Source organism: Eutrigla gurnardus (genome assembly GCF_963514095.1).
Source record: "Eutrigla gurnardus genome assembly, chromosome: 7".
Classification (NCBI taxonomy): domain Eukaryota; kingdom Metazoa; phylum Chordata; class Actinopteri; order Perciformes; family Triglidae; genus Eutrigla; species Eutrigla gurnardus.
Genome location: NC_139921.1, coordinates 30,201,607 through 30,221,274, shown reverse-complemented (window position 1 = coordinate 30,221,274; position 19,668 = coordinate 30,201,607). Strand labels below are relative to the sequence as shown.

General features: G+C 43.1%; 2 protein-coding genes across 4 annotated transcripts; both read left to right on the top strand.

Moving 5' to 3' along the window:
- The first annotated feature begins 195 nt into the window (after positions 1-195).
- nkx2.1 (NK2 homeobox 1) lies at positions 196-16,140 on the top strand. 3 transcript variants are annotated; one of them, XM_084013324.1, is made up of 5 exons: positions 196-249; positions 1,848-2,061; positions 10,808-10,984; positions 14,178-14,415; positions 14,908-16,140. In XM_084013324.1, the coding sequence occupies exons 4-5, from the start codon at positions 14,199-14,201 to the stop codon at positions 15,591-15,593; spliced, it is 903 nt and encodes a 300-aa protein (XP_083869450.1). In that variant the 5' UTR covers positions 196-249; positions 1,848-2,061; positions 10,808-10,984; positions 14,178-14,198; the 3' UTR covers positions 15,594-16,140. The 3 variants fall into 3 exon arrangements, with proteins under 3 accessions (XP_083869450.1, XP_083869451.1, XP_083869449.1); XM_084013325.1 differs by lacking the exons at positions 196-249; positions 1,848-2,061 and having other exon boundaries at positions 10,757-10,984; XM_084013323.1 differs by lacking the exons at positions 196-249; positions 1,848-2,061; positions 10,808-10,984 and having other exon boundaries at positions 13,489-14,415.
- On the top strand, positions 5,868-7,669 carry nkx2.9 (NK2 transcription factor related, locus 9). Its single transcript, XM_084013417.1, has 2 exons — positions 5,868-6,370; positions 6,698-7,669. The coding sequence occupies exons 1-2, from the start codon at positions 6,211-6,213 to the stop codon at positions 7,267-7,269; spliced, it is 732 nt and encodes a 243-aa protein (XP_083869543.1). The 5' UTR covers positions 5,868-6,210; the 3' UTR covers positions 7,270-7,669.
- Positions 16,141-19,668: the final 3,528 nt, after the last annotated feature.

The window sequence follows — 19,668 nt, the reverse complement described above, 5'->3', positions numbered from 1 at the left end:
CGAAACGTGCAAACGGGGTGTTGATGCAGACCACACCGCCGCGGTATGCGCTAAACTCGAGCAATCTGGAGTCATTGAGGATACCTTCATATATATATATATATATATATATATATCAGATCATAAACGAAGAGAAGTTTAGAAATGATAGAAATCAGAATGACTTCTAATCTGTTAGGCCAGGTGGGTTCAATGCGATGATGATGATGATGGGGGAGGAAGAAACGATAGCTATGCGTCGAGAAACAGGTGTGTGTGTGTGTGTGTGTGTGTGTGTGTGTGTGTGTGTGTGTGTGTGTGTGTGTGTGTGTGTGTGTGCGCGCGCGCGCGCGTGTGCGCGTCCTTGTTGGTCGGTGCGTCTTCACAAGGTCACCGATGTTGACAGTCCCGGGACAGGACGGCCGGTTTATTCTAAAATCCAGTGGCGCCATCTGGTGGACGTCTCGGTCGTCAGTGAAAAACAGTTTTTCCTTTTTCCCCAGTAGTACTCACTAACTCCTTTACTGAAGTAGAAGTACTTCCCTAACTAACTAACTAACTGTATGTTGATAAAGTAAATAGTTTTGTTGTTAATGAGAATGGTTCCTTTCATATTTATATCATGTGACTGAAATATTATTACTGACAAACAAGTATGCAGGATGCTAACGTTCTTCAGCTACCTTATATTCTAGTTTGACTGCAGTGTCATGTTTTGATGAATGGAATGTTTGTATAGAATGAATCTGTAAAGTAACTCCAGTGGAGTGGAATAAAAAGTACAATATTTCCCTCCCTTCCCCTGACGTGTGAGCAGGACATTGAAATACTCAAGTAATGTTAAAGTACTTCAAGTCTGTATACTTCAGTACATATGCTTATATATTTTCCACCACTGTTACCAACTGACCTTCACTGCTGCAGAAGATGCTATTTGAATGAATTGTCACTGTTTTCATTCTTTTAAAAATACATGTGTCTGTTAACCCATATTTATCTTATTATTTCTTCTCCTTGTGTATGAAATGTGTTTTTTATGTCACTTTGGTGATGGAAAGCAATTTAATACATTTACTAAAGTACTGAGGTACGTGTACTTTACGTAAGAATGTACATAGTACGACACTTTATACTTCCACTCCATTGCATCTGAGAGGAGAGTTTTCATGCCACTAGTTTGGTTTCATAGCTTACTTTCCAGATCAAGGTTCAGCGTGACGCTGCTGCCTTCACGTTGATGAGTCCGGCCTGTATAATACATCACAACCTTCTCAACGCCGCCCTTTTGCAGAATGACTACTTTTACTTCATGAACAAAGTATCTTTGGATTGGGTGTAAGGATTTTGAATGCAGGACTCTTACTTGTAATGGAGTGTCTTTAACACTGGTACTAAGGGCCAACCTGTCTGTCAGTTTTGATGCGTGTCCTGTAGAGGGCGACCAAGTATCACACATGTCCAACAGGTCTCATGCATCGTTAAGGGTCGTCTGTGCTCAGAGCTTACAGCTTCTGTGTTCAGGAAGTTAAGAGACAACACAGTTTTGTTTGATTTCTTGAGTCCGATTTGTGCAGAGATTTTAACAGTGAGCATCCTCTGCTCCATCCATGGATCTCAGCTTGGACTCAGACAAACAGAAGCTATTTTACATGGAATAATGAACAAGACCTTTTTTAAATGACCAAACAACCTCATATCATGAAGTCTGATGGGCCTGATAAGTAACCATGTAAGTGAAGCACTTCCTTTATTTATTCTAACAGATTTGTTCCTCTTGAAAGATTATTGTTATTATTGTAGCCTGTTTGCTAACGTTGTTACATAAACTAAACTGTGTTAGTTGATGAATAATGCTGCTTCTCTTGCAGGAATCTAACCCTGGGCATCATGGGAGTTCCAGGAGCTGCTCAAGATGCATGTAAGTGACATTTCTTTCCATCACAGCATCATGCTGACATCATAGAGTGTGCATACTGTAAACTTATTTTACGTTTACATGTATTTCCTCCAACGATGACGGAAACATTGTCAACGCTGACGGGCTGCGACGATGGCCGGCGTGCAAACAACTTCATCTCAAAAGTAAGAGGTTTTTCCTTATTTTTGAGAGACACGTGTGTTCTTCCTTCACATTCAGTACAGATACTTGTGTTCAAAAAGACTAAAAGTACTGATTCAACCTCAAGTACAAGTGAAAAGGTACAGTTGGACTCAAAGTATAAAGTAAAAAGTATCCCTGAAGGACATTTCTGGCTGACTGAATCTCACGTCATATTAATGAGAACAAATGCATTAAAACTAAAGCAACAAGCCCATTCTGATTAGAAAGTACAGATATTTGTTTTAAAATCTAGTACTTTGTCAGAAAAATAAATACTCAAGAAATACAAAGATGCCTAAAAATGAAGTACAGTAACAAAGTAATTGTACTTCTGAAATCACTGCTGACTTTATAATTTGGTAATCAAGATAAATGATTGCTGATTCATCATGTTCCATGCACCAAACTTCAAGTCATTTTATTATTTCTCTCTTCAACTGGATACTAACACATTAAAAAGTCTGATTTCTTTATGTTCTCTAAGACTGTGGAAAACATCTCTATAAATATCTAATTGTGAGATGTTTTCTGTTCAATTCTACATTTAAAGACACTTCATGTCTCTAATGTCTCACTTTGCTGTCGATGTCCCACGTTTCCTCTGTTTGCTGACTCTTTAAGGAAAATCCCGTTGGCACACACAAGGTTTTGTGTCTTACAGCAGCGTATAAACAAACTCTTTCTTGACACACTTCCACTGAGCAGCACACACACACACACACACACATACACACACACACACACACACACACACACACACACACAGCTGCCACCCGATCCAGCAGCGCTTTACTGCATGGAGAGGGCGACGTGGCCGTGAGCCCCCTCTCCAAAATGCTAATGCTGGTAACTACAGGACTGGGAGACGGGGAGAGGACGCCAGCGGCAGGTGCAGCTGCTGGAGCATCATGCTACACTGAGCACCCATAACTGCACCCAGCAGTGACAGAGGGCCCATTGTGGGCGTCGAGGTGACGGATAATCAGTCAGACTGAGATCAGATCAACGTCTTTGGCTTTTTGTGTTTGGTTCTCTCCCAGTTTGACGTTTAGAGGCTGACACCTAAAGTAGATGTAGGGGATGTAGGGGGACGCTGTGGGGACGCTGTGGGGACGTTGTGGGGACGTTGTAGGGACGTTGTGGGGACGTTGTGGGGACGCTGTGGGGACGTTGTGGGAGTTTGCTGAAGGGACAGTGACTTGGATGAGCACTGATATCAGATTTAAGTCTGGAAATGATGTAAAGATTACAGCACTTTTTCAAGTTGAGTCAAGTGCTTGACAATAAAAGCAGTTAAGAGAAGGAAGAATGAATGAGAGTTCACGCCAGGACTATTGTGACACTCTGTTTGCTCGACTGGAAGGGGAACGCCACCAATGTTTGCACATCAGAGAGCTGCTGAGGTCTCTTTGTCACGGCTCAGTTTGGGGCTGCAGACTAAAAGTTTGATCCTGTTAAAAACCATCCGTGGGTGTGAATGACAAAGAAGTGAGTAGCAGATCTCTGTAGCCTCCTCCACTCTGCTGAAGGCTAGCAGCTAGCCGACACCAGCATAACACACCTGAATCTCCTGTCCATGGTCAAGATGCATCGTGGGCTATGTAGGCTTTTGACGAGGAAGAACGACTGGAATAAAAGAAGAGGCTGTCTCTGGATCTGCATTGATTTGCATTGACATATTCTCAGTCTTTAAAACTGGACTTCTGCTCTTCACACTTGTGTTTATTACTTTAAATGTGTTGTAATGTTGCAAACTCTCACATATTTACATCAGTCGGTGTGAGCACAGATACACTTTCTCTCTTCGGCAGATTGTTGTGAAAACAACCTTCGATGATTCTGCACAGTGAAGCTCAAACACCAAGTGAAGTAACAACATCTTGCAGTGCAGGCTTGAATAGCTCAGAGATGATATATAATCTCAACGCTGTGGTAAATTTAAACAAGCTTGTGGTTTACCGCAAAATATTCATTGAGGGCGTTAATGTTAAAACTGTCAGTTCAGCTGCTTAATCCAGAATCTCCATTTGGCTGAGGAGGGATTGGGAATGGAGGGCTGAACAACAGAGTAAATATTTGGCAGTGGAGAGCTCTTGGGAGCCGCAGAGGACCCTCTGTGGCTGAAGCCTGCAGTGTTAATAGATGAAGTGGCTGCTGGGTCATTGTGGACAGAGACATTCCCGCTCTTTGGACATGACTTCTCTTTGCCTTTGCGTGTTTTTGCTCTCCAATCGAGTGCCCTCTGTAAGCGATCCACTCCAGCAGCAGGCCCGCGCTACTGTAATCCGCTGCTGTCTGTCCACCGCTGGGAGGCGCAGACATGGTGCCTTAAGGGGGAGTCGGTTTATTTACGTGATAGTTTCATCGTAAACAATGCGTAAAAGTGTTTGCTTTGCATGGAACTACTTGTGCGTAACGTGCGTAAAACGGGAGATAAACGTTGACACCCGAACATGTTGGTGCTCATAATACAGGGCACCGACTTTGATGAACTCTGGAAATCTAAGAGGAATTTAATGCGTCCTGAATCACACATGTATTATTGCTTCAGACTATAGACTTGGCGGCAGGAGACGCGGAGCAGTAGATAGTGTCCCAGATCCCATTCAGCTCCATTCAAAACCATGACAACACGGAACAAGCTCGGATTTATCCTGCGAAGTTAAAGCACATTGTGCCGGGCGTCAATCAGGCATTATTGCGGGACTGAACAAATGCAAAATCTTGACTGGAACAAATGCTTCCAACGGGTCTCGGACGCGGGGCTACATTTTCCCCTTTTGTTCCCCTCCTCTGGCTGGCATGTATTTGTGTTCCCTCTCGTCCGACCACCCAGGACGACTGGGGAGGCACGTCCACCAGCAGCAGCAGCAGCAGCAGCCTCCTCCCCGCCTCATGCACCTCGCTGAAGTGGATGAGGACCGATATCAATATCAAATACAGAGAGAGAGAGGGGGGGGGGGGGGGGGGGGGGTCACGCTTTGCATTTAATGCGTTTTATATCTGTGGAGCGACAAAAAACAGGGGAGATATCAGCTTCTGGAGTTGTTGGTTCAACGGGATTTAACATCAAATTAAAGAGATAAAAATCCAGAAAACAATCATCCATTGGACGCGGAGGAGTTCCCTCTGAGCTGGGTGTGAAGCACGAGGAATCATCAATCATTCCCTTGATTACCAATTAATACAATCAGGAATCAGGAATCAGGTGGAGGTTAAACATAATACAATTATTATGTTTACTTTGACACCCTTATGTAATATTCATATACACATTTAATGCGTTTAGTGCAGCTTATAACACGCTATGATGACACAAGTATCTTCCTATTAAGCCATATTTCGTTTTGCCACAGCTGTCTTTACAATAATATCATAGATTTGTACTTATTAATCTTATTGATTGTGTTTATGCACATCGGGGTGTTTCCAATGCTGACGAATACATTGATACACATTCAGTAAAGTCGTACCATTTTAATAAAAAATCATAAATCATCCGGAAATCTCAAAGGAAAAGGAATTTCCTGTTGAGCATTCAGTACATACGTCAAAGGAATCTTCCTCCGCCATCCATAACCGTCAAAACGTCTCACGCCTGCAATTAATACGCCTCTAATGGACGTATTAGTTAAACCAACTTGCAGGCGTCACGCTAATTGCTCACTTTGTATGTAAATGTTGGGACACGTTGTTTGGGTGGAGAACGGGGGGGTTGATGATGGGGACGGGCTCTGTTGTCAGTTGCCACCCAAGACGTGATTCAGCTCCAACAATCACCATTATCTGTTTCCCAGTTGGACGATACGGGACGAATGTGTAATGATGACGAGTGTTTCCTTCGCTCATTGTTGACGTGGGCTTTTTCTTCTTCTTATTCCGCACCTACACCGTCATTGGGCCATTCAGGTACTCGGCGGGCTACGAGGAGGCTTTATAAGCGGAGCCGCCTTGTGTTTGCGGCTTATGGAGTGCTTGTCCGTGTAAACACCAGTACACACGTTGGTTTTCCCGTGTTTGGATAGCGCGTAAAAGTGGAGAGGGTTTATTTATTTTCCACTCTCTCCTCCTTTGGATAAACTTACATAAACAAACCACCCCCTCCTCCCGGGTCGCACAGCGCGGACGCGATGGCCGCCCCGAACAAGTTCAGCTTTTCCGTCCGGAGCATCCTGGATTTGCCCGAGCAGGATGCGGAGGCAGCGCCGCGGTCCTCCCCGCTGTACTCCTCCTGCTCCTCCAGCTCGCCCTACAGCTCCTGGATGGACTGCGACCGGAGCCCTTGCATGTGTAAGTGCATCCATATCTCTCATCCATATCTAGAAATATGCGTTTCTGTTTGAACAGCTCTAGCCTCTATTTGAAGCCTCTAGTTTGACACGGATAGCCTGTAATTACGCACCCTTGGGTGTTATTTAAAAATGATTGGATGGGTGGATGGTTATAGATGGATAGATGGATGGATAGACGGATAGATGGATGGATGGATGCATGGATAGATAGATAGATAGATAGATAGATAGATAGATAGATAGATAGATAGATAGATAGATAGATAGATAGATGCTTATCGCATCATTTAAAAATGGACTTACCAGCAGGTTTTTCTTTCTACAGCTTCTGACGAATGTAGTCTCGAGACCTCGCCCGACTCGACCAAGCCGGACGACTCGTCTCTGGACTCGGATCCACTTGACAAGAGCAAGAAGAGCAAGAAGCGCCGGGTTCTTTTCTCCAAGGCCCAGACCCTGGAGCTGGAGAGGCGCTTCCGCCAGCAGCGTTACCTGTCCGGCCCGGAGAGGGAGCAGCTGGCCCGGCTCCTCAGCCTGACCTCGACCCAGGTGAAGATCTGGTTCCAGAACCACCGCTACAAGATGAAGAGGGGCCGGGCGGAGGGAGCGCTGCAGGACGCGGACATCCCGCAGCCTCCGTTGCTGCGCCGGGTCGTCGTTCCGATCCTGGTCCGGGACGGGAAGCCCTTTCACACCTGCTTGTTCGACACGGAGAACGCCGGCTGTTTAGCGCCCCCCCAAGCGGCCCCCTTCCCCTTAGCCTACCCGTCTCTCCAGCACCCGAACCCCGTCGCGCTTCCCCCCCGGTACCAGCAGCACTTTCCCACCGCGGCGGCCTCCAGACTCGCCTGGAGAGACTTTTGGAGCGACTCGTTCCACTTCAGCTCCTTCAAGTGAAGGCCTCATCTCAGCGCACGAACTCATTTAGAATTGCATCAAATGTTTTCTGAGTGTTTTGCAAATTTTTCGAGCAACTTAAACATTTAGTTTTTCACTCTAGAACGAAGGATATTTTGCACATTTAATTTTGATATTTTACTATTTGTTTTTGTTTTTAAATGTCGATAATATTTTCTCATACACGGGCCTACTGGTGTCGCCTGTTTATTTTTAATTATCCGGTGAGATCATGTGTTTTGTATGTGAAGCCGTTGAAACATAATATTTGTATAATGTGATAGAAGAGAATGTTATTCTGAAGGACAGAAATAATGTTATTTGGTGTCTTTGAGGAGACTTTCTTAAAACTGTTTTCTTTTTGTGAGCGAAATTATGAATAAAAGAAGTTTATCATGTTTTGAATGATACATTGACTGAGTGATGTGCTTCCTTTTCATCGTTTAGCTGCTTAGAGGGAATTTCTAGAACAAACAGTTGCACAAACAAATCTTTTCAAATCTATTTCAGTTTTTTCTTTTTCATTTTTAAACTTACTTTCTTTGAAAGTAAGTTTCCCAAAATATATTGAATTAAGGCTCCAAGTCTGCTTGGTGCTTTAAAAATCATAATATAGTTTGAAATATATTCAATTTGTAGAATGTCAAATATGTAGCCGGTCATAAGGGAGCCTGAAGGCTTTTATAATGTAAAAAAAACCTAATTATGCATCCAAAAGCTGAGCAAACATCCCTTGTAGAAAGGCCTGGGTTTGGTTAAGCATAAGAAAAGCCAGTAAACATTCAGCCTCTTTCACTGCAGCACCCTGTTGTCATCAGGCTGCTTTGCACTTTTATACAATTCACTTTTGTTATTCACAGGCAAGTGGGACAAATACGTCTGTTAGAGAGCTCGGTTTGTGTACTGCAGGTTTGAACAGGATATGACTTTATTTTTAATTGCTCTGCTTTCTTCAAGCTTTAATCCTCAATATATTTACTGGATAACTGAACTGTTGTTGAGGAGCACGATGCTTTTTGTAGCCATACATGGGCAAGAAACAAAACCGTTATAATGGATGGTTTTTGGCTGTTTGTTACATTTAACTGACGTTATTATTATTATTATTATTATTATTATTCTTTGTGTTGTTAAATATCCACAACGGTGAAATTTCACACAGATTTGGAGAAAAGCATCCCGTTGATTCTCCGAGATAAAAAACAAAACTCTTGCAATGATCCGTCCTGTCTCTTGTTTTAAATGTTTCACCATGAAAAATATGGCTCTGTGTTTAAAATCATGTCAGTATTTCATCGGTGACGAGGGGGGTCTTCTGCTTTCACGCCCCCTATAATGTTGTTTGCTCGTCCTGTGACCCTGCAGCCCATCGTCCCTGTCACCTGGTCCTTTGTCCCCCTCGCCGGGGCCACCTTGTATCACATATGGAGGGGACTGGCCGAACCCCTCAGCTCGCTGCATCTCCCCTTAAACACTCTTTTTGTCCGCGTGTCTCCCCGTGAATGGACCATTGTCCCCCGACCAAAAGGGACCGAGACAAAATCTTTAGTGTTTCAATTCCCGTGATGTTTAATCAGTCCCTGCGACAAATTTATGAGGTTTAACTGCACAATGGCGTTTTAGAGCATCTCGGGGTTTAAGGGTGACAAAGACAGGCTTTTAGAGGTTGCCATTGGTTTTTTAAGTTGCTCGGAGGAATTGTCTGAAAGGGACGGGTTTGTGTCAGCCTGCCCATCCTATAGTTTTACTCACTGGCCTGTCCCGGGGCCTCTTTTTTAGGGAAAGTTATAAGGTCCACATAAACTAGGCCACAGGAGGAGTTTTGTTAAGTTGTCACAAATAACATAGACTGATTCTATTTGATCACATTTGACCACAGGTCAGGTATTGGCAAGATTTGTTAGACTTTTAGTAGATTTAGATGGATTTTTTTAATCCATTTGCAAACAGTATGAATGTTAACGAATAGAAACATTTTACATGACATAAGCTGGTTAATGTTAGAAAGAGAGGGTTGGACTTTGTTAAGATTTGATCTGCAACTTCAAGAAAAGATGTTTGAAGAGGACAGTAATTAAAGTGTATTTAACCTTCAGTTATTGGGTGTTATACTGCAGCTTTTAGATTTGTGGGTTATATGACATAAAAACTACTAAATGAATGTTTTATTAGCTGTGTGAGTCGTGTGCTGCCGGCCTAAATTCACTGCAGGTGAAGGACACGTTTGACTTTTCAGACTCGATGGAGCTAAAGTTGTGTAATGGTGAGACTGTATGGTGTTAATCTGATGAAGATGAACACATATAGAGCCGTTCAACAATTCAATATGATAAATCATCAGCATTGCACAAGCAATGTTCCCATTTTCCCCTGGTATTTCTCCTCTTCATTCTCTTTATTTATTTTTAAATGACATGATGTCATTGAATACTTCTCTGGATGAACCGTTTCCAACATTTCTTTTGTGCGTGATCACTTTTTAAAGGCTTCTTCTTCAACTGATATAGTCACAGTTTGCATGTATTTGTTGTTGTGAGAAGCTTCGACCAAACAGTGATTTTTATTGTGTTTCATTGTGATCAGTTTTACATATATCAACAGAAGACCTCGGCTTGATCATGTGATCCCTTCAGAGGTTAAACTCCTGCGTTGGGAACAGCGAGGAATCGTGTCGGAAGAATGCCAACTTTTAATTATATTCATAAAGCCTCACACACTGCAAACAGTAGTTATTAATGAAGGTAAATGTTTTAATTCCTTAATGACAGTAAGTCAATCCCCTGTTTTCACATTTTAATACATGCAACAATACTTTTCCCAATTTTTTTCCTGTAAAACAAACAAGCTTCACTTATTCTTCCTCTGTATGCAATCTGCCATCGTTACCGATGTTCTGATTGAGTGTCGCTTAATGGCAGTCATATGGAAAACACACCTTTGTGCCCCAGAAGTAACTGGGATTAGTAGTTGAAGGTATAGACAGAAGACATTCTGTAAAATGTAAGGGACTTTGTTTTTATGTGTATGTTGGCTTTGATGGCACCAAAACATTTTTAGTCGATACATAATTTAGTTTTATGTTTTTTAAATCCACAACTTTGACATACTGGCCACAACAAGGAAAACATGTATTGATCCCTAGTGGGGAAATTCAGTTGTTGCACAAGGACAGAAATAAGTAGAGATAAATGGAGAATGTAAATAAAAAGCAATATATGAAAGTACGTTGTTTGGTCTGTATTCATATATAATATGATTAAGTTGAGAGTTTGTGCATGTATTCATCTAACAATGTAATATCATATTTCATGTAATTAAACGGTGTAAAATGATAGGATACAAGATCTGGTAACATTATGTTTTATAATATATAGATAAAAACAGATCTATAGCATAGAATATCAGATATGAAATATTTAATAATAGTTGGTCATTCTCTTTGCATGCTGCAGATGTGATCAGGTCTTTCTGTGTCCATTATCCTAACTGTCCGCTAGATGGCGGTCTAACACCCTCTATCATCCCTCCCTTCCTGCAGTGGGCGTGACCGACCTGTGCGGGACTTCTTCGGATGAAGGCGGCTCGGTGACCCGCTAGAGGCCGCGCTTCACCAGAATAACGCAACCCACCATGTTGCTGCTGATTGGGCACAGAAATATGGCCGCCCGTAGTGACGTGTGTCCGCTAGGCGTGACGTCACGTGTCAGGATTTACCGTGAGTTCAGTTCTTTTATTATTCCCCCCCCCTTTGTGATGATTAGAGAAACTCGGAAGTTAATCATGAAATGTCTTCAGGATAAATCTTATACGTTGTCACTTATTTTAAAATGAGAGAAATGAAGGTGATGAAGCTTTTCTCAGGCTGAAGGGTTTTTTGGGAGGGGGGGGGGGGGTCCTCAGGGTTTGCCAATACTAGGCAAGTCGACCTCATATTTAATATAATTTATTAAAATGGACCTCAAATGTTAATATGGTTTTCGAATGGAATACCCCAAAGATAATGAGATCTATATTATTTTAATTAACATTAACGTGCAATGGAGTGTGAAGTTAACTTAAGACGTTTTGTAACTTATAACTTTTATTTATTTATTTATTTATTTTTTTGGGGGGGGGGGGGGGGGGTAAATAATAATAATAATAATAATCATTAACTTCCCTTTTAGTTCTCGTTTCACAAACTCCTGTTTCCTCGTCTGAAGTTCACAAACAACGAGGTGAAGCTTCCGCAACAAAGGCTCGGTGCTGCCTCACACTCCCGCCGCGTCACTGTACTCATTATTGGGAGGAATTAGCGGGAACATTTGCACTAATTACCACTAATTGGCCGTAATAGCCGTGTGCCAGAACAGGGGAAAGGTACTGATTCACATGATTAAGAATGTCTTTCCAAATTCCGCAATTAAGGCAAGCACGCGCGAGACTTACCTCGGATGCAGAAGCAAACTGTAATTTTAATTGCTGCGATTATGTGGCCCTGCGAAGTATGCGCATGCGCCTGGGCTACACCAACAATTAATTTGAACTGTAATATTTAGCCTTATATGATAATGTCGCCTAATGAATGATGGCTGTGAGGCAATGGTGTGATGGTGTGATGACGCAGCGCCGCGACGGGCAGCCAGAAGCCCGCAAAGCGCAGAAGTGCAGCCGCTGATGTGCGTGACAAACGTCGGTGATGTGCGTGACAAACGTCGGTGATGTGCATGACAAACGTCGGTGATGTGCGTGACAAACGTCGGTGATGTGCGTGACAAACGTCGGTGATGTGCGTGACAAACGTCGGTGATGTGCATGACAAACGTCGGTGATGTGCATGACAAACGTCGGTGATGTGCATGACAAACGTCGGTGATGTGCGTGACAAACGTCGGTGATGTGCATGTCATCGCAGTGACTGGACTTTACGTCTGCTGAGCCTGGCGGCAGTTTGCTGCATCAGCATTTATTGGAGTTAACAACACAAATAATACAAATACAAGTTCGTTTGAAAAAGAAGAAGAAAGAATGCAGTTTTACTTTAGAAGGAGTCCCGTTGGAGTGATGACACTATTCCACCATATTATGTGTCTGCCACCAGAAGACGCTGTGTTTCTTTAATTCCTGCAGAGCGGCTCGGTCAGCAGCGCACACGGTTGTGTTCGGAGCTGCTGCTGCGAGACCTTTAGACCTGCCGGAGAATTCTCAGCAATAATCGATTTGTATTTGTATTTTTGAAGTAGCCACAGGTTGAGCTGCGCTATGATCCTCACATCCCCAGATTGTGTAAGTTAGAAATGATTGTTATTGTGTCCATTTAAATTGTGCACTTGCTTATTTTCTAATGTCGTGTGTTCATGATTGTGGACCTGCAAGGCAGCAGACAGTCAACGATGTTTAGCCGAATCATAATAATAATAATAATAATGATAATGATAATAATAATAATAATAATGATAATAATAATTATAATAATAATAACGTGACTGTACTGTATCGCTTTACACCGAAATATTGACACAAATCATTTAAATACGCTTGTGCACATCGTTAAAAGAAGGGACAAACTAGTGTCAATAGCCTATTAGCTTTACAATAATAATAATCATAATATATGATAATAAAAGGAAGAAGTAGGAGAAACAAAAAGTATAAGTCATTTACTCATGTATGTTTTTATTCCTGTGAAAATGGCAGAAAATTCGCCTAAACTTTGCGTAAAAGTGCACTTTGGCACAGAATACCTTTCCTTCACTCCAAAGCTGGTTGGATGAGAACACCTTTTATTCCTTCTTCTTCTTCTTCTTCTTCTTCTTCTTCTTCTTCTTCTTCTTCTTCTTCTTCTTCTTCCTACTAGAAATGAGATATGATTGAGTTAAACCGTTGTGGCTCTTTGAGCATTAAGGCACGATGCTGAGGTCTACCTGGCGGAGACTTGAACACCGTTAACATGAGAGCCTCTCCTCCTCCACGCTCCATTTTGTTTATGTTTTCTTTGACGGGGTCTTATTAAGACGAGTGTATCTGTATTTAGTTGCTCATTGCGTCCAATGATATTAGAAGAAAAGAGAAGGAGAAAAAAAGAGGGGAGTTAATCATTTACGCAGCCACTTAACACGCGGATGTGTATTTATTTACTTATCGGTATCAGTCAATTTCCCTCCGCGCAAGTGCACTTTTTGCATGTCTGAGTACGATAAGGCACAACACAAACAATCCTGCAATCACTGGAGGCCTCTCATGGCCATTAAAAGTCAGTAGTTCAGCCGAGGAGTGGTTCTCCAACTCTCAAGTCCATATAGGCCTCCTTTCATCAAGAGGCCCTCGTAAACATCACTACAGTTAATAAAGTGCATTGTGGTCAGTGCAGTTCCAGAGGTGCGGCGTTTGTGTTTATCGGCGACGGCGACTCCCAAACGCACAGACGCAGCGAGGCTGCGACAGGACGCCGGGACGAGCACCGGCGGCCGTGTTATTGTTGGTGGGAGGGGAGCACATGTCTTGTAAGTGAAATTACGCGCGACCGAAGGAGGCTAGAGCTGTTTAGTATTGTCGCCGATGCCCCGCCTCTGATGGTAGCCTTAAACCTGGCACCCAGCTAAAACAAACCAAAGCCAGCAGCGAGCTCCCACTCAATCCAATTAAGGCGGACTTGAGGCGCTCTCCTACGTGTTCATCTACCAGGATCGACGTTGAGACAACAGGAACCAGAGGGGCTTTGGCCAAAAAAAAAAAAAAAAAAAGAGAGAGAAGGAGAGATTGCCTTGCCTTCTAATTTCTCCCTCTCCAGCCCCAGAACAATGTCGATGAGCCCTAAGCATACGACCCCTTTTTCTGTTTCCGATATCTTGAGTCCCCTCGAGGAGAGCTATAAGAAAGTAAGTATGGAGAATAACAACTTGGGGGCACCTCTCACTTCTTACCGGCAGCCGCAGGTCTCTCAGGCGGCGATGCAGCAGCACCACATGGGCCACAATGGGACTGTGTCTGCGGCTTACCACATGACCGCGGCGGGTGTTTCTCAGCTGTCACACACGGCCATGGGGGGCTACTGTAACGGCAACCTGGGCAACATGGGCGACCTGCCGTCGTACCAGGACGGCATGAGGGGCAGCGCCACGGCCACCGGCTGGTACGGAGCCAACCCGGACCCGCGCTTCTCCACCAGTGAGTACGGGACCGCAGCTGCGCGTTCATTCCGCCTTCGAGATGTTGTCGAGATGCCGCGTAAAAAGGCACTTTTTATGTGAATGGCGGTGCGAGTCTCCCTCCATAGCACTTCACTTTATTATTGGGGGGCAAAGATAAGGAAAAATCATGCAACGGAGGGGGAGAAAATGCCACAAATCTGAGTTTTGAATTATCACATTAATAATCTGCTGTCTGTCGAGATCTCACCCCGCAGTTTATTCTCGGGGATGCAGGCGGTGTATAAAATGGACTTTGACACGCGTTAGAGTTTGGTTTTATGGCGGAAGTATCTTAAGACTCGTTTACTCTTTTCAAAATGCAGACCACGTTGCGTCATGAAAATAAATATCAAGGCTGCTTGTATGACACATATGTGTTTTATGACGATGTATTCTTAAAAATGAATTATTTCATGCAACATTTCAAATCAGCAATTGAATTGTATGCTTTCTGATGTTCTCTCCTCAGTCTCACGCTTCATGGGCTCGTCGTCGGGCATGAACATGGGCAGCATGGGCAGCCTCAGCTCGCTGGCGGACGTGGGCAAGAGCATGGGCTCCCTGTCCAGCACCCCGAGGAGAAAGAGACGGGTGCTGTTCTCCCAGGCGCAGGTCTACGAGCTGGAGCGACGCTTCAAGCAGCAGAAATACCTGTCGGCGCCGGAGAGGGAGCACCTGGCAAGTATGATCCACCTCACCCCGACCCAGGTGAAGATCTGGTTCCAGAATCACCGGTACAAGATGAAGAGGCAGGCGAAGGACAAGGTGTCCCAGCAGCAGATGCAGCAGGACGGCGGCTCCTGCCAGCAGCAGCAGCAGCAGCAGTCCCCGCGGCGGGTGGCCGTGCCGGTGCTGGTGAAGGACGGGAAGCCGTGTCAAGGCAGCGGCCAAGGCCACACGCCCACGTCGTCCACACAGACGCTCCACCAGCAAGGGGGCAACGTCATGATCATGTCCAACAACGCGCCCGGCCTCGGGCAGCACCAGAGCCAGCTGGTGGGCAGCACGGACCACTCTCCAGATCTGGCGCCGCACTCCTCCAGCCCGCCGTCCCTGCAGAGCCAAGTGGCCGGCCTCTCTCACCTCAATTCCCCCGGCGCAGAGTACGGCTCGGCCCTGCAGTGCTCGGCCCTGTTGTACGGCAGGACGTGGTGACAAGAGGCTAACATTTAAATCAATTCTGATATTTCAAGAAAAAACAACAACAATAGTTTTTTTCTGTCAAGACTCGACCACGTTTACTGTAAATGTGCGCATCTGAACAAGAACCGAGTGAAACCGGCGCAACTCCTCTTGAATTTTGCCCCTTTTTGGAAGGAAGCGTGACTTATATTGGAAAAGAACATTTTTTGACCAGAAACTGCGGGAGTCTTTGGATTTATTTATGTAAATTATATTGAGGCTAAAAGAAGAATGAGCAGTCACATAGGCTGCAGTCGTTTTGGGGGAAAAAGTGAACCCGAACTGCTGTATGGGTGCTGTAACCCCCCCCCCCCCCCCCCCCCCCCCCCCAACACACACGTGACTCTGATTTATAATAGAATTTAATGTAAGCCGTAGATCTAGCTTGTACATTTCTGTAAAAGCTTTGAATTTTAGCTCTCTGTTGTACAAAGTTTTTGACGCTATTGCCGGTTTGTTGTCGTTTCGTTGGTATTTGTACGTTTTATTTCTTTGTAACTTATATAGATATTTGAAAACGGTCCTATTAATAAATTATGGAAACGAGACAGGTTTTTTTGTGAAATGTGTCACACATTGCATTATTATTATTATTATTATTGATATTATTATTAGGCCTATTTTTATTTGCTCGTTTTTTAAGAAGTCTTTATTGATTGTTGGACTTATTGTGAGACAACAAAACCTGACATTCATGTCCCAAAATAGGACAAAATACAAAAGCAGCCGATTCCATTAGTATTTGACCCGAGCATGCCCTGCAGACTGCTTTCTCTTTCTCGTCCTGCGTCTGTTTGACTGCGTGAGTCAGAAAAGGTGAGGCCTTTCGGCTCCGCCACATCAAACGCGGACGCTGCTCAAAGGACAGCTTATCGATGAAATCCCTGACCAAACAGCGCGCTATTCTTCTCGAATAACTGGCGAGGCCGAGCCGTCGGCGCGGAGCTATCAGCTGGCTTCATCAATAATCAATCAGGGGTATTGAAAGGAGACGGCGGAGGGCTGTTTGTGACCCGCTTGTCAATAACAAACCAGCCCAAACATTTCTTCAGAGATTAGAGCTGTTGGAGGCTGTCTGATGCGCCCAAACGCGTCTTTAATGAACACACACAACCAGTCATTTTATTTCTCCAAGATTGTAGGCTCCGTAAATAAAAGCTATAATAATCATTAGGCACTATTGTCCCGCCAGTACAGTAAACCGTGTGGTTGCTAAGCGACGGGGGGGTTACGACAGGTGATATTCGCTAACGGCTGGAAATAAGTCGCTGTATCCTAATTTCACACATCTAATTGATTCGTCTTTATTGCTCCATTTTGTTTTTCATTTTCAGGTCAACGTGTCATGTCGCCCGAAAGATAAACGTTTCCATAGTTTGGGTTCAGATCATTTACTGTAAACGCTGCAATTTGGCAAACGCGCGAGCTGCTGGTGTGCACGTGGCCTTTCTCCATGTCGTCGTCTTCTCAGCAGAACGACTCGTTTCTGGAGCTCTTGAGGCAGGCTCGATACGGACGGGGACAGGCTTGAATCGGCCGTCGTCATGAAGAAGATATTACAATGGCGACCAGTTGATCTACAGATAGAAATATGAGGTGCGTGTTTACCAAAAGTAGCCTCCCGACCCGTCGATGCTCGCACACACGCAGGCTCGGTCTGCCCCTGAACGCATCACTCTCGGACCACTGGCTTCTATAGAAGGCGTCTTGCTTTATTATTATTATCATCCCATCTGTTTGCTGGCATTTTCAACCAATAACTCTAAGATACTTTGTATCTTGATGTTAAATGTCTTCCTCGTTTGAAGGGTTTAGGCAGCTCATATATTGTTAATGCACTAGTCTGCACTATTGACTTTCAGACTTGTATTTATCGGATATGTAACTTTAAAAAAATGTTACAAAGAAAATGAATTCCCATCTAAATAACTTCTGTAATCTGCGTGTATCACTTTAAGACCGCAGCCGTTGTTCGGCCACCAGGAAAATCCTCCTCAAAGCCCTTTTTTTGGAGCCTTTTTTAAAGTGAAATCTTTACCCGCATCAGGAACCGTCTTCTGTTAGGTATTTTGCAGAGCTGGTTTTGTTCGGGAGCAAAGTGAGAAGTTTGGGATTACATTAACATGTCTTTGGCGCGGTGTGTGGTCTTTGTGTGCCGCTTGTAGCTGTTGAGAATGACTTGTTGGAAGCGTGTGTGCTCTCATCGCTCCCTTTTGTGGAGACCCGCGGTGCAACTCCCCAAGTCCTCCTGGCTTTGTGGCGGGCTGGTCTCCATGAACCCCAAGCAATTAGTCCCTAATCTCAAGGTAATCATATTTGAGTTAGTGACTGGCTGTTGAATTTTATTCGCCTGTTTAGCTGCTTCGGTGTCATCTTAGCGTCCAGTATCAGTGCTATGTTGTGTATTATCAGCCTGGATTTAAAGTACGAGGATATCAGACGTGTGTACGTTAGAGAGCTGATTGGAATCTCGACGTCGACGAAGAGAACGCGAAGCACGTCGTTTTTAAGGAATGCTAATTCATTTTTTATCCATTCATTTGTTTGCAAACAACGCTCTAAAAACGTCCCTCTAAACAAATAATTAAGTCTTATTTTCTTTTTCAAAATTGTATATTTTTTCTTAACGAAAATTATAATAGATGTTTGTCAAGTCTTTTCTCTGTTTTCGGGGAAATGAAATGTCTACAGTGCAATTTTGTCCAGTAAAATTCCCATTCTCAAGATAATATATATTTTAATTATTCGATTATTCGAGAGTGTAACGTGTGTCCAGAATCAAACATTTGTTCCTCCAAAGCAAAAGGCACAGACACAGAAATACAACTTTAATTATACACTCGAGAAAGAATATATCCATAACTGAAGGAAGTTCAAATAATAAGTACTAACATTCAGAACAATACAACAATGTTAATTTCGTTGATTGTTTAAAGTGAACGTGCATGTGTGATTTTCTGGCATATATTGGTAATGGCATTACCACGGCGGCACTGTGATTAATATTTATAGCCTTAAATAGAAACACTACATAAAAAAATAAATCGAATAAACAACGGTTCAGTTATAATGTATTTATATATATGTGTGAGTTAAATGCGGACTTGCGGAGTTGGGCGCTGTCCAAGGTGCTGAATTGTATAGAAATCAGCACTAAGACGAGCAATGTTAACTAAAAGGTGTGTGTGTGTGTGTGTGTGTGTGTGTGTGTGTATATATATACATATATATATATATATATATATATATATATATATATATATATATATATATATACTGAAGAAAAAACTCCAACACTATTTTAACAGAAACTCCTTTTTAATGCAGTCTTCATAAGAGAATATAAAAATAATAGCCCACTTTTTTTTCTTCCTTTTTAAACCACAGCCACTCTCATTCCTCTTTCTTAAGTTCCTCAACATAAGCAGGCTAGAGCATTAATGTGCATCACAAATAGTACAATTACTCAGCAACTGCAATCACCTCCTTTGGTAAATGTTTTTGTCAGCTAGCAGAAGCAAAAAAATATCTTTAATTGTCCTACGTTTATCTAGTTCTTCAAGCCAATGTTAAAAGAGTGTAAACGAGGGTCATTTGTGAGCTGAAATACTTTGCATGCAAAGCGGAGCACAAGATGCTGTAATACTTGACCATTCAGCATAATTGTTGCAGGCATGAAATGCAGCATTCAGAGCTCATCGAGTTGGGTCATTTCTTGCTCCTTTACTTCTGATGAACAAAGCACATTTTATACATCTACGGGGTTCATTTGGCTTTGACTCTTTTGAGGAAAACGTCTTTGAGACTCGCTGCAATTTATCAGAATTTCCATAATACTGCTTTTGCAAAAGAATCGGCACAAATCACAAGATTTCTCAATTCAACACTTAACAATGGACTTGCTTAGCCCTCCCCAAAAGACAAGAACGTTGTAAATAGATTTGTTTCCTAGTTTGTATATATTATATTATATTATATTATATAATATTATATTATATTATATTACTCAGAAATACATGGAGAATTTCAGAATAATTTTTTAAGGAGA